The sequence below is a fragment of the Neophocaena asiaeorientalis genome, unplaced genomic scaffold (assembly GCF_003031525.2).
Source record: "Neophocaena asiaeorientalis asiaeorientalis breed wild unplaced genomic scaffold, Neophocaena_asiaeorientalis_V1.1 scaffold76, whole genome shotgun sequence".
Lineage (NCBI taxonomy): Eukaryota > Metazoa > Chordata > Mammalia > Artiodactyla > Phocoenidae > Neophocaena > Neophocaena asiaeorientalis.
In genome coordinates this window covers 1,474,724-1,501,479 of record NW_020173668.1, presented here as the reverse complement: position 1 = coordinate 1,501,479, position 26,756 = coordinate 1,474,724, and the positions used below count along the sequence as shown (strand labels likewise).

Here is a 26,756-nt window from a genome sequence, read left to right as displayed (position 1 = left end):
TCAAGGCACATGGGAGGAACAAAGCATACTCATGGCCAAAAGAAGCTTATACAGTCTGGTGGAGGAACAAACATGTATGCATATATGCCTAGTTTAAAAATTAGAATGTGATAAAACTCTTAAGGTTCTACTAAGCTTTACAAAAGGGAAAAGAAAAGTAAAATTAATCTCAACTACAGGAGAATTAAGGCAACTTTTTATTTAATGAGGGAGTATTTCAAATCTTGAGTAAAGTCTGAAAGGATGAATGGCATTTGGCAAGTAAAAGGCTAGTGGGCAGGTCGTTTTTACCACTTAGAGCAAACACCTAGGACAAGCACCAAGAGTAAAGTGGAGGATGGAGAAACTGGGGGAAATTATCAGATGCTGTAGTTAAAGGAATGAATATTTCAGGAGTGTAACTGGAGATAAGACTAGAAAAACAGGTTATACTAGATCATGGTGGGTCTTAAATATTATTGAAGAATTTTGGATTCTATAATGTAGGAAATAAGTGCACAGTTGGCCCTCCCTATTTGCGGATGGAGAACCCGCAGATACACAGGGCAGACTGTACTATACCGTTTTACATAAGGGAACTGAGCCTCTGTGCATTTTGGTATCTGTGGGGTGGGGGTCTGGAAGCAATCCCGCACAGATACCATGAGACGACTATATCTCAAAGAAAATCTGAGTAGAGGAATAACAATCCTGAGGATATCATATTACTGTATTCAAGAGAAAGTAAGTCTTATAAGGGTTAATTTTATCCTAGGTCACAAATTTAGTGACAATGGAGTTAGACATTTAAAAAATTTATTGAGTATTTATTTACTTCATACATGTCAAGCATTTAACCCACAAAACTCTATCAAGTAGGTACTTTTCATCACGTCATTTTTTTAGATGAGGACACTGAGGACATAGGTCAGTAATATGCCCCAATTCATGTAACTCTAAGTGAAGGAGTAAGGATTTGAGTTCTATAACCACAACTTGATGCATTACCCTTGCTGGATTTAAGAATCACTTGAATCTAGCCTCTTTCTCGAAACTTAGACAATCTATTCTGTATTCCACTGGTAGTTAAACTTCTGAAAATACTATTTTCATAAACTACCTTGCGGAAGATGTTAACATTTCTCTCAACACACTTTACCAACCTACAGTATTTTCTGTAACAGATTTATTTTACTAATTTTATTTAGATTAACACAAATTTACATGATCTTAGCACAACCAACTATCCATAGGGAGAAATGGCCCAGAATCATATTGAAAGGTAATTAAGATCATATCAGGGTTAAAATATTCTGAACACCATCTACAGACAACCAGAGCATAAACCCCTTCAATGTTCCTTCATGAACATCATGGCAGAACTTTTGTCCTGAGGATGTAAAATTTGTAGAGGGAGGATATAAAAGCATGTTTTTTTGTAATGCCAAAATGTAATGTAATTTCCCTAACCCTCCAATTGAAACTAGTTTACCTCACAATTTAAAACCTTTGAGGAGCATGACATTTTTAGATAAAATAGAAGTTAAAATTATATTTCCAGATTACTAAACTTTATCAGCCCTAATGTCTTATCTCATAAAGTATGTAATGTAAAATATACATTCTTATCTAGAATGAACATTCCATCTAAAGTAGAAATTAATGAAAATTTCCAGACAAGTCAATTTTTTTTTTAACAATCAAACAGTATTTAAGTTAGAGGCAAAGTGGCAACAGGTATAAGTGTTGCAGCCAATTATTGCCCACATACAAGTATTAGCTATGTCACCTACTAGCTGTGTAACACTGGACAAATTATTTACTCTCTCTAAGGCTTAGCTTCTTCAATAACAGTATCTGGTCTTTCACAAGATTAAATGAGATAATATATGTAAAGTGCTTAACACAGCAACTGGCACATAGTGGGCACTCAGTAAGGACTAACTCTCTTCAGTTTAGCCAATGAGTACAGCCTAGCCTAATACTATATACCAGAAAAATTCCAAATAGATCTGGGAACTAGATGTAAAAATCAAAGTTAAACAATTACTAGAAGAAAATAAGGCTGGATTTCTTAGTTCCTTTAAAACCTGGGTGTGGGGAAGCTTTTCTAATAATGATCCAAAATCCAGAAGCACAATACAAACAAAAACAAAACAAAAATTTGACTACATGAAAATATGGACCTTTGTATGATAAAAATCATCATCATATGCAAAGTCCAGAGTCAAACTACAGAATCCATTAAAATACTATGAGGACTATTAATTGAGTTCAGCAAGGCTTGCAGGATATAAAATCAATATACAAAAATCAAGTGTGGGCTTCCATGGTGGCACAGTGGTTGAGAGTCCGTCTGCCGATGCAGGGGACATGGGTTCGTGCCCCGGTCTGGGAAGATCCCACATGCCGCGAAGCGGCTGGGCCAGTGAGCCATGGCGGCTGGGCCTGCGCGTCTGGAGCCTGTGCTCTGCAATGGGAGAGGCCACAACAGTGAGAAGCCCGCATACCGCAAAAAAAAAACAAACAAGTGTATTTCTATATATTAGCAATAAACATATAAAATGGAATTTAAAAATTCCATTTACAATAACATCAAAAGAATAAAATGCTTAGGAGTATGTTTAACAAAAGTACTTACAAGACTTACATACTGAAAACTAAAAAATACTGTTAAAAGAAATTTTAAAAGAATTGAATAACTAGAAAGACATCCCACGTTCATGGTCAAAATACTTAATATCGGTAAGATATAAAACTCTCCAATTAATCTACATTTTTTTTTCAAAATTCCAGCTGGTTTTTTTTTTTGCAGAAATCAACAATTTGATCCTGAAATTCATATGGAAATAGCAAGGGACCCAGAATTAGCCAAACAAAGTTGGAAGAAGCCAGAAGAGTCAAAGTTAGAGGCATCATATTTCAGTATTCAACACAGTATGCTACTGGGATAACAAAAGACACATAGCGAATAAGCACAAAAGACAAATAACAGACTGACAAAAAATGTAGTTGCAATTTATATCACAAAGGGCAAATCTCCTTAATATATAAGGAACTCTTAAAAATCAAGGGAAAAAAAAAAGACTAAACAACCTGATAGAAAAATGGTGGGAAAAACACTGAAGGTTTAGGCTTTCCTTCAGCTTAGAGACTTAAAGAAGCAGACTCTCTTTCTTAGCAGCTTAGAAGAAGCAAGATACCACTGAGTTCTACAGCTCCAATAAAATGAATATGAGCATGGATAAGAACCTCAAGTCTCAGATGAGATCACAGATTTGACTGCTACCTTGATTCCAGCCTTGTGTGACATAGAGCAGAAATGTCTAGACTCCTAAAATTCCAGGGAATCTGTGAGATAATAAATGGGTAACGTTTTAAGCTGCTAAAATTGTGGTAATGTGTTACACAGTAATAGAAAATTAATACATGTATGTGTGTGCCTATATATACTTATTTATTTCCTCGTTCTGAAAGAGCCTAAAAGCATTGCTACACCTCAGGAACAATGACAACCTAGTAGCAAACAGCATATCAAGTACCCAGATTTTGATTTCTAAATAATTCCCATTAAAAGAAACCAGGGACTTCCCTGGTGGCACAGTAAGACTCCATGCTCCCAATGCAGGGGGTCTGGGTTCAATCCTTGGTCAGGGAACTACATCCCACATGCACGCGGCAACTAAGAGTTCGCATGCCACAACTAAGGAGCTGGTAGGCCACAACTAAAGAGCCCCCCTGCCGCAAGTAAGACCCAGCATAACCAAATAAATATTAAAAAAAAAGAGAAAGAAACCAAAACTTCTTGAGTGAAATAACTGATTCCTGATCTGAGGCAAGGAAAGAACAAGGTAAATCTGATAAACAACAGCAAAGAAATAAAAGCAAATACCAAAACAAACAAAAGAACCAGGGTGAATGATACCTTTCTATGACAGAAAGCAGGGAAATGCTCAAAGATGAATGAGGTTATGCCTAAAAGAAACAGGGCCCAGCTTAAAGTGTCTTCTGTGATTAAAATTTGGGAAATTTGTGCATGTCTCCACAAAATGATGGTACTGGATTTGACCGGGGCATGAACCCGTGTCCCCTGCATTAGCAGGCGGACTCTCAACCACTGTGCCACCAGGGAAGCCCTAAAACTTTTTATGAGTCCATACGATACTCAAAAGAAAAGAAAAATTCTGAGTGTGTAAAGGGAAGAAAAGTCAAAGCTCATCTTCCCAGAAAAATAGCAGCTAATAAATGTTGAAGAAATGACAGAATTAGAAAATTACCAGTTTGCAACTAACAATGTACTCACCAGTTTAGTCAAAGATCATAATGGATGCTAAAATATTAGATTAAAAAAAAAAAGACTGCTAGAGAAGAAGCCAGAGCCTCAACTATCACCCCATGATTTACAACAGTAAAAATGTATACATTGGAGAGATCTGGTGGATACCACACCTTAATCAAGTGATCAAACATGGCATAACCAACAGTCAAACAGTAAGTGGGATGCAATTAGAAGTAGGAAATATCACATATGTAATACTCCTACCAAGATTTAACCTAAATCTAATCATGAAGAAATAATTTTAAAATTGTGGAATGTAGCACAACAAGCTTAAGTTCCTCAAAAAGGATCCATCTCATAAAAAACAAAAGATAGGGAATATTTTAGATTAAAATAATACACATAGCTAGCAATCAGGTGTAACACGTTATCTGTTTGGATTCTACATTAAACGAAAACAAAATAAATTGAAATAAAAGATAATTTTAGGACAATAGGGAAAATATAAGTATGGGTTGTATATTAATGATATTACTGATATACCACTTTTTAAAAAAAATAATTAATTAATTTTATTTTTGGCTGTGTTGGGTCTTCATTGCTCTGCGTGAATGAGTTTTTTCTAGTTCTGGCGAGCAGGGGCTACTCTTCGTTGCAGTGCACGGGCTTTTCATTGCGGTGCCTTCTCTTGTGGTGGAGCACAAGCTCTAGGCGCACAGCCTTCAGTATTTGTGGCACGCAGGCTCAGTAGTTGTGGCTCGCGGGCTCTAGAGCACAGGCTCAGTAGTTGTGGCGCACAGGCTTAGTTGCCCCACAGCATGTGGAATCTTCCCAAACCAGGGGTCGAACCCGTGTCCCCTAGCAGGCGGATTCCTAACCACTGCACACCAGGGAAGTCCTACTTATTTTCTTAGATATGATAATGGTATTAAGATTAGGTAGGAGAGTATCCTAGTTCTAAGGTGATAACTTCTGAAATGCACAGGGGTGAATGAATGTCTGCAACTTACTTTCAAAATTTTCACCGGACAAAAATTTTTTCCCCTGCAAAAATGTAAATGTGTGTATAGAGAGAATTAAAGCAAATGTGGCAAAATGTTAATAAATTTAGGTAAATTTTAATTTTGCCAGAGATTTGAGTATTTTCAAACAGACAAAACAAACAAAAACACTGTGAAAAAAATAAAACAGTTTAATCTGGGAAGGTAGTCCCCTTGTATGCCTATGCAAGATTTACTGATCTAGGGCTTAAGGGAGGTGAATTAGGTAATTTCTAAGGTATGTTCAGGTTGGAAAGTGCTAATACTGTGTTTTTACAGAGAAAACACGACTACATGTCTATTAAAAAGTATTTTAAAGAAGTATTATTTCACTTCCCAAATTTCTAGTTTACAATAATACCATCATTACTATAGCAATTATGATGTCATTTGTAATTTCTACACTTTAAGATATGTTAATTCCCAATTTTCATCACAAAATTGTATTTTCCTAATCTCTTCCTTGAACTCTGATAGTATTTACAGTTTGAGACACACATTTCCAAGGGAAGGCTATATCATTTTCCACTCTCAGTAACAGAATAGAGGGATATCTCAGAACTTGAGATAACAGATCTCCTGCAAAGTTTTCCTGGTAAAATATATATAACATAAAATTTCCCATTTTAACCAATCCTAAGTGTGCAGCTCAGTGGTATTAAGGACATTCACACTGTTGTACAATGATCACTATCATCCACCTAGAGAACACTTCATCTTGTAATACTGAAACTCTGTATCCATTAAACAATAACTGCCACCAGCCCCTGGCAACCACCATTCTCCATTCTCTCTCCATGCATCTGACTACTCTAGGTACCTCTTATAAGTGGAATCAAACAGTATTTGTCTTTTTCTGACTGATTCATTTCACTTAGCATAATATTTTCAAGGTTCATCCATATTGTAGGAGGTGTCCAAATTCCTTCTTTTTTAAGGCTGAATAATATTCCATTGTATGAATGGGATATAATTTTTTGAAGTATCTTAAATCTTGTTATTTATTAAAATATATTAAATCTTGTTATTAAAAGTCCATCAGGCCTGTATTAAAGAACAGTCAAGTGAGAAATAGTAATTGCTAATGAAGCCACTTTATTATCACTAGAGGGAGCTAGAGCAACAGAGCTGCTGCCAGATACAAACACATTTTCCTTAGCCATAAGACTGGACATAACCAAGCTTCTATAAAAAATAGAACGGAATGCAAATGTGGTTATGGATTCCCTCCCAATGCTTCTCCATTTCTAAGTGGCAAACTGAACTTTCATTGAACTTTCATAAATCATGATTTATAATTCCTGACAATATACAGTGATGGCCTGATATGTTCTACTCCACATTAGGAGCCAAATCACATGTGGAAAGTTTTTAATCATCTCTGTTAATGCAATCTTTATTTTTTATTATATTAAAAAATCACTTTTCGGACTTCCCTGGCGGTCCAGTGGTTAAGACCCTGCGTTTCCACTGCAGGGGCCACGGGTTCAATACCTGGTTGGGGAATTAAAATCCCACATGCCTTGGGGCCAAAAAACAAAACAAAACAAAATGACTTTTATTTTTTTCTAGGAAAAAAAGAGGCAAGAGGGCTTCCCTGGTGGTGCAGTGGTTAGGAGTCCGCCTGCCGATGCAGGGGACACGGGTTCGTGCCCCGGTTCGGGAGGATCCCGCATGCCGCGGAGTGGCTGGGCCCGTGAGCCACGGCCGCTGAGCATGCGCGTCCGGAGCCTGTGCTCCGCAACGGGAGAGGCCACAGCAGTGAGAGGCCCGCATACCGCAAATAAATAAAAAAAAAAAAGAGGCAAGAAGCTCTTAGTTTAATCATGATGGGTGACTGCAGAGAAAAGAGTATAGAAAACAGGATTTAAAAGACAAATGCAGTGACTTCCCTGGTGGCACAGTGGTTAAGAATCCACCTGCCATTGCAGGGGATACGGGTTCGATTCCTGGTCTGGGAAGATCCTACATGCTGCGGAGCAACTAAGCCCATGCGCCACAACTACTGAGCCTGCATGCCACAACTACTGAAGCTCATGCGCCTAGAGCCTGTGCTCTGCAACGAGAAGCCAGTGCAATGAGAAGCATGTGCACCACAACGAAGAATAGTCCCCACTCGCCACAACTAGAGAAAGCCTGCGCACAGCACTGAAGACCCAACACAGCCAAAAATAAAAAAATTTTAAAAAGACAAATGCATAAAAAATAATTATAAATGTGTGTTTTAGGGCACAAAATGAATAAAGATGTAATTTGTAATTTCAATAATATAAAAGGAAGGCATGGAGCTTTATAGGAATAGCATTTTTGTATGTGACTGAAGTTAAGTTGGTATCAATTCAAATTACAGAGTTATATCTTTAGGAAGTTATATGTAATCTCCATGGTAACCACAGATAAAATAGCTATAGAATATACACAAAAGGGAATGAGAAGGGAATCAAACAGGTAACTACAAGAAGATCAGCTAAGTACAAAAGAAGGCAGTAAGGAGGAAATGAGGGACAAAAAGCTATAACACATATGGAAAACTAAATGGCAAGCATAAATCCTTTCTTATTAGTAATTACTATAAATGTAAATAGATGAGACTTTCCAGTCAAAAGGTAGAGAGGAGCAAAATGAATATAAAACATGATCTAACTACATACATGCTGTCTACAAGAGATTCACTTTAGATCCAAAGATGGGAACTGGATGCACATGAAAGGATGGAAAAAGATATTCCATGCAAATAGTAACCAAAAGAGATAAGGAGATTATACTAATATCAGAAAAAGAGACTTTAAGTAAATAAGTAAAAAACTGTAACAAGAGACAAACATTAAATATTGACAAGAGAGTCCATTCACCATAAAGCTATAACAATTATAATCATGGCCGCTGAGGCTGCACGTCCGGAAGGGGCCACAACAGTGAGAGGCCCGTGTAAAAAAAAAAAAAAAAAAAAAAAAAAAAACCAAAATATTCACCAAACATCAGAGGACCCAAAATATATGAAGGAAACACGGACAGAATTTAAGAGAGAAACAGACAGTTGTACAATAACTGTTGGCAGAACAACAACACAGAAGATCAGTAAGTATTAGAACAACATTATAAACCAATCAGATCTAACAGAAATAGAAATAACACTCTACCCAACAAAGCAGATTACATAGTCTTCTCAAGTGCACATGGAACATTCTTTAGGACAGACCATATGTTAGGCTACAAAATAAGTCAATAAATTAAAAAGGATTGAAACCATACAGAATATCTTTTCTGATCACAAAGGAATGAAACTAGACATGAAGGAAAACTGAAAAATTCACTTATGTGTGGAAATTAAACAACATACTCTACTCTTAAGCAACCAATGGGTCAAATAAAAAAATCAAAAGGGAAACTGGAAAATACTTTGAAATGAATGAAACAAAAACAGAAAAAAACTTACGTGATGCAGTAAAAGCAGTGCTAAGAGGAAAATTTTTATGTGAAAACACATAAATTAAAAGAGAAGAAAGATCCCAAATCACTAACTAACTGTACAATGAACACTCAGTGGTACAGCCACAGTGGAAAAGTTTGGTGGTTCTTTTAAAAGCTGCATGTATACTAGTGCTTCTCTTCATCATCTAATGTATCTTTTGCCTTTTACTAAAGATTCATCTGAGGAGGGAAAAGCATGACTGCTGCTACAATTTTTTGAGGCCTTCTGGGGATAAACAAAAGAAATAAAAAGTAAAAATAAAAATAAATAAAAGCTAAATGTAGAATTACCATATGGTCTAGCAATTTCACCCCTAAGTTTATGCACAAAGGACTGAAAACAGGGACCTGAACAGATAAATGTATGCCAATGTTCACTGCAGCATTGTTCACAATACCCAAAGGCAGAAACAACCAAAGTGCCTGTTAACAGAGAAACAAAATGTGCTATCTACATACAATGGAATATTACTCAGCCATAAAAAGGAATGAAGTTCTGATACATGCTACAACATGAATGAAAGTTAAAGAGATGTTAAATAAAATAATCCAGACCCAAAAACACAAATACTGTGTATGCTTCCATTTACATGGAGTACCCAGAAGAGGCAAATTATAGAGACTGAAAGTACATTAGACATTTATTATGTGCTGTGGAGAGTTTTAGAAGGAGTGGGGAGTTTTTGCTTAATTATTATAGAGTTTCTGTTTGAGGTAATGAAAAAATTTTGGAAATAGACAGTGGTAAATGTTGTACAACATTGTGAATATAATTAACGCCACTGAAGTGTAACCTTAAAAACAGCTAAAATGGCAAATTTTATAAGTATTTTACAATTTAAAAAATTAATAATGTAATATACCAAAAACTATCGACTTGTACACTTGAAATAGGTTAACTGTATGATATGTGAATTACATCTCAATAAAACTATTTATAAAAAAAAAGAGGATAGGAAACATCTTTTAGGAGACAGGAAACAACTCTTTCAGAGAGTGAGACGCAGAAGAAACAACTAAGATTTACTTGGAGTGCCTATTGTATGCCAGTGGTTTTACATATATCATCACACTTGGGTAGCGTGGATGCGATATCAGAATTCATACTTTAGAAACAAAACAATTCAGTTTGAGATGACGAAAAAGTTCTGGAGGTGGATAGTGGTGTTGTCAGCACAACAAGGTAATGTACTTAATGCTACCGAATGGTGCACTTAAAATGATTAAAATAGTAAATTTTATGCCATGTATATTTAACCACAATATAGTTAATTAAAAAATTTAAAACATGAAGCTACTCTTGTTTTAAAAAATGTTACTCTGGACATTGGTCCTGGCAATGATTTTTTTGGATATGATACCAAAAGCAAAGGCATCAAAAGCAAAGATAAGCAAACTAAGAAGCTTCTGCACAGCACAGGAAACCATCAACAAAACGAAAACTACTAAACGGGAGAAAATATCTGCAAATTATATCTGACAAGGGGTTAATATCCAAAATTCATAAAGGACTCACTCATACAACTCAAGAGCCAAAAACCCAAACAATCTGATCAAAAAATAGGCAGATGTTCTAGACATTTTTCCAAAGAAGACATACAGAAGACCAACAGGTACATGAAAATATGTTCAATATCACTATCAGGCAAATGCGAATCAAAACCACAATGAGCTATCACCTCACACCTGTCAGAATGGCTATTATCAAAAAGACAAGAAATAACAAGTGTTGTTGAGGCTGTGGAGAAAAGGGAACCCTTGTGCACTGCTGGTGGGGATGTAAATTGGCACAGCCACTATGGAAAGCAGTATGGAGGTTCCCCAAAAATTAAAACTAGAACTACCATACGATCTAACAATTCCACTTCTGGGTATTTATCTGAAGAAAACAAAAACACTACCTTCAAAAGATATCTGCACCTTCATGTTCACTGCAGCATTATTTACAATAGCCAAGATAAGGAAACAACCTAAGTGTCCATTGAGAGATGAATGGATAAAGAAAATGCTATATATGTAAGCATACACACACAAACACAAATACACAATGGACTATTATTCAGTCATACAAAGAATGAAATCTTGCCATTTGCAAGAATATAGACAGACCTTGAGGGCATTACGCTAAGTGAAGTAAGTCAGACAGAGAAAGACAAATATGGAATGATCTCGCCTGTATGTGGAACAAACAAATGAGGGAGTTCCCTGGTGGTCCAGGGGTTAAGAATCCGTCTTCCAATGCAGGGGATGCAGGTTCGATCCCTGGTGGGGGAACTAAGATCCCACATGCCACGGGGTAACTAAGCCCGCAGGCCACAACTAAAGAGAAGCCTACAGCCGCAATGAAGAGCCCAAATGTTGCAACGAAAGATCCTGCATGCCGCAACGAAGATGCCTCATGTTGCAACTAAGACCCAATGCAACCAAAATTAAATAAGTAAATATTAAACAAAAAGCAAAGGACAAACAAATGAACACCCCCCTTACACACACACACACACACACACACACACACACACACACACACACACACACACCGGCAACCAAGCTCACAGACACAGAGAACAGAATGGTGGTTGCCAGAGGCAAGAGGTACAAAATGGGTGAATGGAGTCAAAAGCTACAAACTTCCAGTTATGAAAGAAGTAAGTCATGGTAATGTAGTATACAGCATGGTAACTATAGTTAATAATACTGTATTGCATATATGAAAGTTGCTAAGAGAGTATGTTGCAAAAGTTATCATCATAAGAAAAAAAGTTTTTTAACTGTGCATAGTGACAGTTTAACCAGACTTATTGTGGTGATTATTTTGCAATATTCACAAATACCTACTCATTATATTATACATCTGAAGCCACTATAATTTTGTATGTTAATTATACTGCAATAAATAAATACTTCACTCAAGTTATTTTCATCATTTTCTTAGTGATTGAGATAAAAGCAGGTAAACTGAAATTTTCACCTTGTTTTGCTAAAAATGGTCTGTGTGACTTGAGCAAGTCATTTAACCTTTTAATAGCTTCAGTTTTCTCATCTGTCAAATAAAGGGTTAGGTCTAGCTGAAATGAGGGAGGCTGAGTGTGGATGGGAACAAGGGACGTATGGGAATCCCTGAACTTTCTGTTCCATTTTGCCTAAAACTGCTCTAAAAAATAGAGTTTATTAATTAACAAATAAAAATTCAAAACTACTTCATACAGGGAATGGTGTGAGGTTCAGCATTCATTCAGTCCACACTCCTATATTTAAATTGAATTTAGAACCTAGACTGTTCCTAAAGCATTTCAGGGGAAAATTAACCATATTCTGGTGTTTAATCCAACCTTAACCACTAGATTATCTATAACAAATAAATTTTAATCCACTACCCTTTGAGCCTCAGTTTCTGACAAGCAGCATGATTCAGTGGTAAAACAAGAATGGTGAGACCTCTAAGTGTTCAAAACCCCAGTAATGATTTCGATGATAAATTTTATAAACTTAGTAAGTTCCTTAACTTTTCTGTGTCAATTTCTTAAATAGTAGATAGTAACCCTTACTTTACCATTTCCCACAGATTTAATATGAAAGCATTCTGAAAATTTAAATAATATATCAAATGTAAGATGGCACCACGCTTTCATTTTATTTCCAAAGATACATACTATTTTGAGGAAATGACAGCTAAGTGTAAACATTATGTGTTATACATGTAATATAAATAATAATATAGTGTTATATAATATATAATAAATACATCTATATTTTAAATTCCCATGCAAACAAGCAATATTCTGTAAGCTTGAAAATTAGTTATCCCATTTCCTGTAATAGATTTAGTACTCAAAAGTAGCCCATAAATCAAAGGAAGTATATGAGGAGAGTTTCTTATTTTAAAAAACTTAGAAGTCACAGTATCTGAGAGCCAGGATAACCTTAAGATATGAACTGTGTAGTTCAACAGCTTCACTTTATACATCAAGCTTCATTTTTACCACTCCCAGAGAAACTAAGTAACCTGCCCAAAACGTTACACAACAGTGGCAGTACTTTTAGGAGTACTAAAAGTAGAAACCTTACCCCACAAACGTAGAACTAAGGAGGGCTCCCTTCAACGTAGTGTTAATTTTTCGATATTTTGCTCTTCACCATAATGTATACTCTAAAGTCTGAACTTCACTATCCGATTCACCTGATTTATATCTGATATTTCATATTCTTAAAACTCCTATTAGATAAAATGTAAATTCCAAAAGTAATATAGCATTTTTATAACTTCACACAATAAAGACACATAGAAAATAAGAAGTAAAAACCTCATTACCCCATTCCAAATCCTATAACCTAGAAGGGTATAGCAGGCACAATAATATGCAACCCTCTCCCCATATCAAAATCCCCAGAAGCTGGGAATATGTAGACGAAATTGAAGTTTCTAATCTGTTGATTTTGAGATAGGGAGATTATTCTGGATTATCTGGCTGGGCCCAACTTACTCACAAGGGTCCTTATAAATGGAAGAGGAACAAAAATGAGGCAGTCAGTGGAAAAAAAAAAGAAGTGAAAACAGAACCAATGTTGAAGTGATTCAATGTGAGGATTCAACTTGTCACTGCTGGTTCTGAAGACAGAAGGGGCCCCAAGCCAAGGAATTCTGGAAAGGCAAGAAAAAGAATTCTACCCTAGAGCCTCCAGAAGGAACACACAGCTATGCTAACACCTTGATTTTAGCCTAGAGAGATCGATTTCGACTATAAAATAAATTTGACTTGCTTTAAGCAACTTAAATAATTTATTACAGCAGGCATAGAAAACTAATACACAGGTTAATAGTTTGATGACTATAATACTAAGACATTCTTTGGTGCCTATATACATGTACATAGTAATAGAGGTTTTCTTAAACCAAGGAGTACTGGCTGTACCACTTTTATCTGGTGTATTAATGACATCATCACACACCTAGGAATACAAAAAAAAAACATCAGGATCATCACTAACTCTAGCCCAATCCTTTCATCCAATCAGTCTTTAATTCATTTCAATTTTAATGTAAAAAATGTTCAAGAGTCCACCCTTTCCAACATCCAGCCACCTTAGCTATCACCTCAGCTCATGACATGACTTCTATCCTGGAGAACCACAAAGGTGTCCTGCTTCCTAACTGGTCTAACTTCTAATATTTCCTCATCTAATTAATTTCCCATACTGATACTGGAGTCTAATCTTGATCCAATTTTAACTGAATCACACCCTCCCCTCACAGTTCTTTAAAACCTATAATGATTTATATAAAAAAGAGTAAACTTGCAATGTCCTTGTACCATTCTGTGATCCAAAAAAACAAATTTCCCTAACATGGAGGACTTTTAGGGCAATGAAACTATTCTGTGACACTACTGTGGTAGATACATGTCATTATACATTTACCAAAACCCATAGAAAGCACAGCACCAAGAGTGAACTCTAATGCCTACTATGAACTTTGGGTGATACTGTGTCAATACAGGTTCATTGATTGTAATAAAGGTACCACTGTGGTGCAGGATGTCCATAGTAGGGGATGTTGTGCATGCATAAGGACAGGGGGTATATGCAAAATCTCTATACTTTCCAACAATTCTGTTGTGAACCTAAAACTGCTCTGAATAATTGTTTATTAATTTAAAAAACAAAACAAACAATTCCCACCCCAATTGCTACCAACAAAAAACAGCCAGCCCACAAAAATATATTGGCTTCACAGTTTCTAAGAATGCACACGTGTATTATTTGACCTGTTTTAAAAGATATTCCAAAATAGGGCTTCCCTGGTGGTGCAGTGGTTGAGAGTCCGCCTGCTGATGCAGGGGACGCAGGTTCGTGCCCTGGTCCGGGAGGATCCCACACGCCGCGGAGCGGCTGGGCCCGTGAGCCATGGCCGCTGAGCCTGCGTGTCCGGAGCCTGTGCTGTGCAGCTGGAGAGGCCACAACAGTGAGAGGCCCGCGTACCGAAAAAAATAAAATAAAAAATATCCAAAATAAACCATTTTCTTCTCATTTATTTCTATGAGATGAAGAGCTAGTTCTAACATAAAAAAGGTCCTTTTCAGAGTGAAAGACTTTTATCTGACTAGAGACATTTTAAAACACTAATGTAGTTGATGATACTGATCTTTTGAGGAACAGTCTGATTTTATTATTAATCTCTCATTTTTAGGAATTTAATCCAGAAGAAGTATATTAGTCAAAAAGTAGAAGTAAAACTTTAACTACAGTGAGTTCCCTGGTGGTCCGGTGTCTAAGACTCTACGCTCCCAATGCAGGGAGCACGGGTTTGATCGCTGGTCAGGGAACTAGATCCCACATGCCGCAACGAAGATCCCGCACTTGGCAACGAAGAACCCACATGCTGCAACTAAGACCCGGCATAACCAAATATATAAAAAAAAAAAAACCCAAAACCCAAAACCAAAACTTGAAATATAGTTTTTAGCGGAGAACTTTATACCTGCTTTTCTATTCAGCAAAAACATTCCTTTAAAATCGTAACTGTATTAGATCTTCCCCAAATGCATTTTCATTTTCTCATTTGTAGTGACAATGCTAATTTTCTTTCAGGCATTGTCACCTGAAATAATGACCATTATTTCTCAGCCTTCCCTGTGGCTGAAGTATGGTTACATGACTATGTTTCAGTCAGTAACTGTAAATAAGGTTTTGAAGTTTCCTTTCTTAGACTAAGAAAGGTAAGTCTATGGTAAGTCTATGAATTAATTACCATAGACTTGGTGGTCTAAGTAACAAAATTTTATTTCTCACTGTTCTGGAGGCTGGGAAGTCCAAGATCAGGGCTGGGTTCTAAGTGAGAGCCCTCTTCCTGGCTTGCAGATACTGCTTTCTTGTTGTATACTCACAGAGTAGAGAGAGAAATCATCTCTCTCTGTGTCTCTCTTTATAAGGATGTTAATCTCATTCAGGAGGGCTCCACCCAAATAACCTATAATTATTCAATACTTCCTAAAAGCCCCATCTCTAAATATCATCACATTGGGGATTAGGGGTTCAATATATGAAATTTCAGGGGAACACATTCACTCCATAATGCTTCCTTACAAAGAAGGTACAATACTTGTTTTTTACTCCCTTTTCCTCTTTTATCCTCTCTGTAATGAAGACCTTATGGCAGTTATGTTGGAACAAAAGGTAACCATAGGAACGCAAGCTTAGTGTTGAAATGGAAGAACAGAAAAAAAGGAGTCTAGGTCCCTGAAGACACTGTGAAGATACCATGTTAACTCTGAACTGTGTACTTCACAACTTTTTTTAAATTAAAGGAAAATAAATGTTTATCTTTAAAAAGTCTTGGTTATTTGAGAGGGTTTCTTATCATTGGCAGCTGAAACTAAGCCTAACTAATAAAATGTTTTCATGACCCAAGCAGCAGAAATGGAGTACAAAGAGTTTATGTGATACCTACCTCAGTGGCAAATTAATGAAAGATCTTTTCAATGCAAAATAAAGTGTTGTGATTTATATGATCACTTTAACCATACCAAGTCAGATGTATCTCTAAAATGTAACTGTTCCTCTTTCAATTTCATTCTTTTCTTGCCTAAATTCAAGAATTCCTCATGACCTTTTGATGGATACTGTGAATTTCTGCCATTAGTAACTCTCTCATTCAATTCATTTTCCACTCTGTTGCCAGAGTTATTATTATTATTTTTTTTTGCAGTACATGGGCCTCTCACTGTTGTGGCCTCTCCCGCTGCGGAGCACAGGCTCCGGACGTGCAGGCTCAGCGGCCATGGCTCACAGGCCTAGCCACTCCGCGGCATGTGGGATCTTCCCGGACCGGGACACGAACCCATGTCCCCTGCATTGGCAGGCGAACTCTGAACCACGGCGCCACCAGGGAAGCCCAGCCAGAGTTATCTTAAAACACAAATTTGCACTTCCTTTTCTAAAAATAGTATATTAAATTTCCTATAGCTTATAAATATCTTAAGAGTCAGTAAAGTCCACGGTCCCTATCACACAATGCTTATTTTCCACAACACCATATTTCAGAAAAAGTGAACTTCTGAGTTGTTCTAATACATGAAAAGTCTTCGCATCCTAGGATGTGCCCTGGTACATGCTATCCTAACTGGAATGCCCTTCTCCATCTTGCAAACTACTGCTGAATGTCCAAAACCTAACTCAAGTATACTCTGTGAACTACTTCTTAATGAATGATATAGTGAGTTGATAGCTCTCTGGGGTTTTAAAATGTTTCCATCAGAGGACTTATCAAGCTGAACTTTCCCAACGGAATATGAAGTTCTTAAAAATAAGAAGTATTTTACTCATCTGGCAAATAGTTTGGAACACAGCATTTAACAAATGAGGAATGAATGTAGAAAACCATCAAGATCATTTTAGATACAAGCAGAGTGTCCCTTTTCTTAATTTCAATTAACAAAACAGGCATCATTAGAATCCAAACTACAGAAATATAATCTAGAAAGGCAGAGAGAAGATAAAGATCAGGGAAAATAATTAGCCCCAAACAACATATCATGAGTACAGTGAACAATGAGGTGCTTGTGATGAGATTTGTATTTGTGTATATTACATTTGTATTGTTTTTTGTTTTTCTTGATAGTCAAAGTATTATTTAAAACATGGAAGAATGACAAGTCTTTAAAGGATGTCAGCTGATAGGTACCACTACTTACTCTGTAGTTTTGTAAACATCAGAATACAGCCCTGCTTTCTGATACTTCTTCTTTGGGGGACGTGGGGCCTTCTTTTCTCTTGGGATGAGAGAAAGCACAGGCTGCAAGGTACTTTCAGGTTCGGGAGGTTTGGCTGGGGTTTCAGGAGGACTGGGAATCTCAACTGCTGCTTCAGTAAAGCTAGAAAGAGAAGTTTAAAGATAATTTTATGGTGAAATTTTTTTCCTACAAATAATTATCTACTTAAAAAAACATTAGAGCAATTATAAAAAGAGACATGTGGACTTCCTCATCTGGTCATGCTGGAGTAACAGATACCAGATTTCTGTCCTCCTGACAGAAACTAATAGAAACACGGCAAAGTACAATAAACCTGAAGTAAGTTTATGAAACAATTATCAGACACTGGACAACAGCGACTATAGCACTGTGATCCCTGAGAAAATTGGAAATAAAATAGAAAGAGATGATTCCTATAACCACTTTGCCTTTACAAGGACTGAGGTAGAGGGAGTAGAGCCAAAGCAGAGAATGGCCAACTTAATGAGTTGAAAAGAGATCAGAATATGGAGAGGCTGAGGTATTTAGAATTTGTGAGGCAGAGTACTGGAGTGGAGAAAGCTATGGAGAAAAATAACTCTAGAAATCTGTGTAAGGGTCTCCTTTAGTACATTGCTAAATACTAAGTTTGTGTATGTGCAAGGTGAAATTCCATAAGGCTGGACAAAGAACCACCAGAGTATTATAACCTAAACAATTTCCAGAGCTCCCACATGATGACAGATACTCAGATTCCACTAGGGAGAGTGAAAGACACTGCCCAACACTGTGGGCATTCAATAGAGATCCCAGAGGGTAACATTATCCATTTTTGTAGGGCTCAACTATCTCTGGAATAAAAGCCAGCTCTAATAAAGCTTAAAAACTATCTTCAAAAGAATCCAAACCAATCCACAAGTAACTTAACTGCCTACCAAAATAAAATCGAACATATAGAAAAGAACAAAAAACATACACACAATAATGTGACGTTTACTATATTAAAAAATTCAAAATGAAAAAAAAGAGCAATGACCAAAATTTTTCTAAATTTGATAAAAAGTATAAACCCAAAGTTCCAAGAAGCTAAACAAACCAGAAACAATATAAACTAAAAAAAAAATCAAGTATGGCATATCATAATAAACTTCCTGAAAACTATTGATGAAGAAAATAAAAAGAGCCAGAGAAAAAATACACAGTCTATACAGGAGTACAAAAATAAGAATGAATGCAGATTTCATGTCTGAAATAATGCAAGCCAGAAGGCAATGAAAAGACATCTGGAAGTGCTAAAAGGAAGGGGAGGGGAGGAGCCTGTCAAAAGAGAATTCTAAATCAATCAAAAACATCTTTAAAAATTAAGGTGAATATAGTTCCAGGCAAAGATGGAACAGACACTTCTACCTATCCTCCCATTAAGTACAACTAAAAACCCTTGAAATTATATATAAAATAAACATAAGCACACAGATTGGCTAGGTACCTTGGGACCTAAGCAATGACGTATCAGGGAATTTCCTAGATTTTCTTTTTGCCTCATACTTAATAGTGAAAGACTGAATACAGTTTCCCAAATATCAATGAAAAGACAAATGTCTGCTCTCATAACTTAAATTCAACATCAGTTAAAGGTCATAGCCAGTGCAAAAGGACAATAAAAAGAAAAAAATATAGAAGTGTGAGTCCTCCAATTTTGTTCTTTTTCTTCAAGATTGTTTTGGCTATTTGGAATCCCTTGAGATTCCTCATGAATTTTAGGATGGATTTTTCTATTTCACAGAAAACATCACTGGGATTTTAATACGGATTGCACTGAATCTGTAGATCACTTTGGGTAGTACTGATACCTTAAGTCTTCCACCCCATAAACACAGGCTTTTCTTTTTCTTGCCTAACTGCTCTGGTTAGGAATTTCAATACAAAATTGTACTGAAGCGGCAAAAGTGGGCTTCCTTTCCTAGTTTCTGATAATAGTGGAAAACCTCTGTCTTTCACCACTGAAGTTGTCAGCTGTGGGTTTTTTACATATAGCTTTTATTAGGTTGAGGTAGTTTCTTTTTATTCCTAGATTGCTATCTTTTTATCATGAACATGTGTTAGATTTTTGTCAAAAAATTTTCTGCATTTACTGATATGACCTTGTGATATTTCTTCTTTAGCCTGTTAACGTGATTTTCAAATGTTGAACAAGTTTTGTATAACTGGGATAAATCTTACTTGGTTATGAGATGGATTGGCTTCATATTTTATTTTTTCCTATTCTCCTTATAGCCAAATTCATTTTTTCTGTGCCTTACATTATGTTTCTTCCTCCTAAAATCAAAAATGTTTTCTGCTTTCCTGCTTATATGTGTCTGTATATATTCTACATATATAAACTCTTCAAGTGCCATGTTTCTCCAAGTTCTGTCTATAGACCATGTATATCAGAATCACCTTGAGGGCTTTAAAGGAAATGCAAATGCCTACTCATAGAATTTTAAAAATTCTTATTAAGGAGATCTGAGATGGACACTTCCTAACCTTGCTGGTCCCTAATACCCGACACTGTGCACTCTCATTACAAGAACATCCTTCTTATCCCACTTGGGCTCTGACACCGTAGGCTGGGTTAACATTCCCTTGCCCTCGCCCCATAACCCAACTCTTCACCTCAATAAGCCTCCAACACCCAGCTCAGGGTCACCATGGTTTCCACATCCCATACAGATACCTACCAAATGGCTTTAAGACTGAATTCTTCAGGAAAGAAAAGAGAAAGAAGAAGAGGTAAGGTATTTTAAAATATGGCTTTATGGGAATTCCCTGGCAGTCCAGTGGTTAGGACTCAGTGCTTTCACTGCCATGGCCTGGGTTCAATCCCTGGTCAGGGAACTAAGATCTCACAAGCCACGTGGCACAGCCAAAAAATTTAAAAATAAATAAAATAAAATATGGCTTATGATATATTTATCTACATTAAGACAATACATTGTTTATTTTTGTGGCTTTTTTTTGCTTTATAAAAACAAAATCAGTTAGTATATCATTTTTAGGGTCTTGTTTCTTTCACTTAATCTTGTCTAAGACTGATTCATTATCATTACATGTCAGCTATAATTCATTAATTTTTATTACCATATCATATTCCATTGTACAAAAAACTATAATATACTTATTCCTTTTCCTGTTAATCTGGGATATTTCCAGTTTCTATATATTATAATCAATCTTGCTACTACTTTTCCAAAAAAATGCTTTCTGGTGATCATTGGGCAGGAGTTTTCCTAAGCTGTGTAAAAGGTAATTGCTGGATCATACTGGGTTGTTTTGAAATACTTTTTTGGTTACATACTCTGGATACCAAAAATGTATAAATTATATCTTCTTTTTTTTTTTGCAGTACACGGGCCTCTCACTGTTGTGGCCTCTCCCGTTGTGGAGCACGGGACGCGCAGGCTCAGCAGCCATGGCTCACGGGCCCAGCCACTCCGCGGCATGTGGGATCTTCCCAGACCGGGGCACGAACCCGCGTCCCCTGCATCGGCAGGCAGACTCTCAACCACTGCGCCACCAGGGAAGCCCTATAAATTATATCTTATAAATTTCTTCTCCCAGTTTGTAGCAAGTCTTCATACATTTATTCGGATGATGTTTGATAAACGGAAATTCTTAGTTTTAATAATAATGCAGTATATCAATCTTTACCTGTATGCTTACTGCTTTTGATATCTTGTTTATGAACTCCTTTCTGAGAAACAAGGTCATAAAGTTTTCCTCCTTCTGTATTAGCCTTTAAAAGTTTGAAGGCTTGCTTTTTACACTTATGTATTTATTTAACCAACTGGGAACTGATTTTTATACATGGATTAAGACAGAATCCAATTTCATTCCCATTCCTATGCAATATCAACTTCTGGGGCACCATTTATTGAATATAATTTTATTTCCTTATTGATATGTAGTGTCACCTCCATCATATAGCAAGCTTGCATGTATGGATCCGTTTCTCTTATCCAATTCTATATTCAGTTCCATGCTAGCTCAATATACCATAGCTTAAAATTAAGTCTTGGGGCAAATCCATTGTTTCATTCAGTGATTCCATTCCTAGGTATAAACCCTAGAGGAATTAGTGTCCATATCCACCAGTGAACATTAGAGGAATGTTAAGAGCAACATTTTTGGGTAATAGTGTCAAAATGAAAATAACCCAAGAGTAAAACAGAAAAACTCTATATCTGTATCAACATGGATGGATCTAGAGATTATCATACTCATCGAAGTAAGTCAGAAAGACAAATACCATATGTTGTCACTTACATGTGGAATCTAAAATACGACACAAATGAACCTATCTACAAAACAGAAACAGACTCACAGACATAGAGAACAGACTTGTGGTTGCCAAGGGGGAGGAGAGGTGGGGAAGGAAAGGATTGGGAGTTTGGGATTAGCAAGTGCAAACTAGTATATATAGGATGGATAAACAAGGTCCTACTGTATAGCACAGGCAACTATATTCAATATCCTGTGATAAACCATAAATAGAAAAGAATATGAAAAAAAAATATATGTATAACTGAGTCACTTTGCTGTACAGCAGAAATTAACACATTGTAAATCAACTATACTTCAAAAAAAGTTTAAAAAAAGGAAGACTATTACATACAAACAATGGATAACTATAAAATAACAAAAAGGAGGTAACTACAGCAACATGCAACAACAGAGATGGTTTTACATTTATATGTTGAGCAAAAAAGGTGAGGCACAAAAGCATATGTCCTGTATAATTCCATTTCAGTGAAGTTCAGGAAGGATAAACTAAACTATATTGTCTACATTGAATACTTAAATGGTATGAAAAAAGGTAAAATTCAGGAGATTGATTATAGCTACTGGCAAGGAAGTGGTGTATGACTGGGAAAGAACATGGGATGCTACCAATGTTCTATATGTTCACCTGTTCTGTATCTACATAGGTGTTAACTTTATAAAACAATTTTTTAGGGCTTCCGTGGTGGCACAGTGGTTAAGAATCTGCCTGCCAATACAGGGGACATGGGTTCAAGCCCTGGCCCAGGAAGATCCCACATGCTGCAGAGCAACTAAGCCTGTGCTCTGCAACAAGAGAAGCCACCGTAATGAGAAGCTCGCGCACCCACCACGAGAGAAAGGCTGCGCACAGCAACGAAGACCCAATGCTGCCAAAAACAAATAAATAAATTTATTAAAAATAATTTTTTAAACTGGTTACTTCTATTTATATACTTTCTGTATGTGTATTCCTCTTCAAACTCCCTTCATATTCTCTAAAGAGTTTTAATGAGACTGAAATGATCTTTTTAAAGAGAGATAGAACCCTCTTTTAAACCTGGTCCTGGTGCTTTCGTGTGGCAAGACGTTGTAGATTCAATTTACATTACAGAAGGACAAAGGGTATTTCTTTCTGAGTAGGTATTTTTCCTAGGAAAACAGCACATACATTTCAACTGAGTTTTACAATTTGTTGGGCATAAAGTTCTTAGAGTACTCACATTTTAATCTCTCATATATAGCTTATTTCCTTTTTAGTTCCTAATTTTATTATTCCCTTTCTCTTCCTTTATTGATCAACCTTACCGGAAGTTTGTATATTTTATTCGTTATCATTAGTATTACAAACTTTGGTCTTCAGTGACTCTCTCTACTGTACCTTAGCTTTATTTTGTTAATTTAATGTGTATGTTTTATCTCTGTCCTTTACATTTTGGGGCTTATTCTCATTTTTCTAATTTCTTTTCTTTTTTAAATAAATTTAAAAATTTTGGCTGCAATGGGTCTTCGTTGCTGCACACGGGCTTTCCCTAGTTGCGGCAAAGGGGGGGGTTACGCTTCGTTAGAGTGTGCAGGCTGCTCATTGCGGTGGCTTCTCTTGTTGTGGAGCACAGGCTCCAGGTGCACAGGCTTCAGTAGTTGTTGCTCGTGGGCTTAGTTGCTCCGCGGCACGTGGAATCTTCCCGGACCAAGGCTCAAACCCGTGTTCCTTTCATTAGCAGGCGGATTCTTAACCACTGTGCCACCAGGGAAGTCCCATTGTTTTTAGAATTTCTTAACTGGACTATTTGTAACCAAGAAGGACCCTATGGGGTCTTCCCAGGACAGACCCCTCCCCTATATCCTCTGCTTATTTCCTCTCTGAAGTACCTAGATAATAGTATCTGATGCACATTTCCTGAAGTTGTTTTACAGATGCTAAAACCAAATGGGAGAAATTACTTACTTGATGATCATAAGCACCACAGACCTACTGGCACCTAAGGACTGATAATCTTAACCTCTGTGACACCACCCTGTTACCTCACCATCAACCAATTGCAGATTTGTGCATGAGCTGATCATATACCTGGGATGTCCCTCCCTCACCTTGCCTTTAAAGATGCTTTCCTAAGCCCAGAGATAAATCCATGCACTTATGGTCACCTAATCTATGACAAAGGAGGCAAGAATATACAATGGAGAAAAGACAGCCTCTTCGGTAAGTGGTGCTGGGAAAACTGGACAGCTACATGTAAAAGAATGAAATCAGAACACTCCCTAACACCATACACAAAAATAAACTCAAAATGGATTAAAGACCTGAATGCAAGGCAGACACTATAAAACTCTTAGAGGAAAACATAGGCAGAAAAGTCTTTGACATAAATTACAGTAAGATCTTTTTAGACCCACTTCCTAGAGTAATGAAAATAAAAACAAAAATAAACAAAAGGGACCTAATTAAACTTAAAAGCTTTTGCACAGCAAAGGAAGCCATAAACAAGACGAACAGACAGCCGTGAGAATGGGAGAAAATATTCGCAAATGAAGCAGGTGAGAAAATATTAACCTCCAAATTATACAAACAGCTCATGCAGCTCACTATGAGAAAGACAAACAACCCAATCAAAAAATGGGCAGAAGACCTATAGACATTTCTCCAAAGAAGACATACAGATGGCCAACAAACACATGAAAGGATGCTCAACATCACTAATTATTAGAGAAATGCAAATCAAAACTACAGTGAGGTATCACCTCACACTGGTCAGAATGGCCATCATCAAAAATTCTACAAACAATAAATGCTGGAGAGGGTGTGGAGAAAAGGGAACCCTCTTGCACTGCTGGGAATGTAAATTGATATGGCCACCTATGGAGAACAGTATGCTGGGTTCCTTAAAAAACTATATATAGAACTACCATATGACCCAGCAACCATAATTGAAAAAAAGACACATGCACCCCAATGTTCACTGCAGCACTATTTACAATAGCCAGGATATGGAAGCAACCTAAATGTCCATCAACAGAAGAATGGATAAAGAAGATGTGGTACATATATACAATAGAATATTACTCAGCCATAAAAAGGAACAAAACTGGGTCATTTGTAGAGAAGTGGATGGACCTAGAGACTGTCATGAAGAGTGATGTAACTCAGAAAGAGAAAAACAAATATCGTATATTAACACATATATGTGGAGTCTAGAAAAATGGTACAGATGATCTTATTTGCAAAGCAGAAATAGAGACAAAGATGTAGAGAACAAACGAATGGATACCAAGAGCGAAAGGAGGGAGGTGGGATGAATTGGGAGATTGGGATTGACATATATACACTATCAATATCATGTATAAAATAGATAACTAATGAGAACCTACTGTATATAGCTCAGGGAACTCTACTCAATGCTCTGTGGTGATCTAAATGGGAAGGAAATCCAAAAAAGAGGGGATATATGTATATGTATAGCTGATTCACTTTGCTGTACAGCAGAAACTAACACAACATTGTAGAGAACTATACGCCACTAAAGATTAATTTTAAAAATTAAAGATAAAAATGTTTTCCTAAAACCCATCAGGGAATTCGGGCTTTTTAAGCACTACCTGTCCTGAACTCCTTGCTTGGCATCCTGTAATAAATGCTGCACTTTCCCTCACCACAACCTGGTATCATTAGTTTGGCTTTACTGTGTACCAGCAAGCAGACACAAGTTTTGTTTGGTAATATCCTCATTCATAAATTTTCAGCATTCTTGAAAATAATATAAGCATTAATGGCTTATAAAATAATATAAGCATTAATGGCTATGAATCTCCCTCTAGTACCTCTTTAGATACAACCCAAATTTCAATATGTAGCACAGTATTTACTCAGTTCTAAATATTTTAATTATTTTATTTTTTTACATGAGTTTAAAAATTTTTTCTTTTTTCCTTTTAGATCCAGGATTTGAACCCAGGTTTTTCTGAATCTAGAACCCAGCTCATAATCATTACAATATTCTTTTGCATTCTGGTTTGTTATTAATCAATGAATAGTGATCAAACTCTTTAACATGGTGTACAAGGACCTCTGCAAGATCTGGTCCCTACCACCTTTTCTCTAGACCCATTTGACACCATACTACTCTAATTAACGTGTTTTGGCCGCAAAATGTTTCTTTCATTTCCCTGAACCTGCCATGATTTTTCATACTTACCAGTCTAAAATGTATGCTCTGGTGTTGCTCCTCTAAATAACAAATAAAGTCTGTTCTTCAGATTTTACCTTAGTCATTACTTCCACAAAAAAACTGAGTCAATTACCTCTAATATAAGCTCATAAACCTAAATAATTCTTCATAATAGTTAGAATGTAAGAACCATGAGGACAGGGAATATTTATATATTTGCTTACAACTGTATTTACCCTCAGCACATGAAATAATTTTGCAATAAATAATTTAGAAATAAATGAAGAGGGACTTCCCTGGTGGTGCAGTGGTTAAGAATCTGCCTGCCAATGCAGGTGACATGGGTTCGAGCCCTGGTCCAGGAAGATCCCACATGCTGCGGAGCAACTAAGCCCGTGTGCCACAAATACTGCGCTGTGCTCTAGAGCCTGAGAGCCACAACTACTGAGCCCACGTGACACAACTAGTGAAGCCTGCATGCCTGGAGCTCATGCTCCACAACAAGAGAAGCCACTGCAGTGACAAGCCCGTACACTGCAACGAAGAGTAGCCCCTGCTTGCTGCAAGTAGAGAAAGACGGTGTGCAGCACCGAAGACCCAACGCAGCCAAAAATAAATAAATAAATAAAATTTAAAAATAAAATAAAATAAAGAAACAAATGAACAAACTCCTGCTACATAACAAGTGCTACAGCAGGTTCCAGTTCGAGAAAGGTGAAAAACTGTTGCTATCTCTGGGAACTCATTGTGCCATGTCCTTACCTATACAATCTCTTGAGGGTGGAAACTGTATCTT

The 26,756-nt window shown here is 36.7% G+C and overlaps 1 protein-coding gene and 1 pseudogene across 5 annotated transcripts in view; one reads left to right on the top strand and one right to left on the bottom strand.

Annotated features, from left to right (window-relative positions):
- The window catches only part of ASH1L (ASH1 like histone lysine methyltransferase), a 210,802-nt gene that overhangs the window by 91,380 nt on the left and 92,666 nt on the right, over nt 1–26,756 (bottom strand). For all 5 annotated transcript variants that reach the window (XM_024748118.1, XM_024748117.1, XM_024748116.1 and 2 more), the window contains one exon: nt 17,457–17,636. In XM_024748118.1, the coding sequence (XP_024603886.1) occupies nt 17,457–17,636 (180 nt within the window). The remainder of the gene's footprint in view (nt 1–17,456; nt 17,637–26,756) is intronic.
- Nucleotides 8,895–9,003, top strand: LOC112401837 (uncharacterized; annotated as a pseudogene).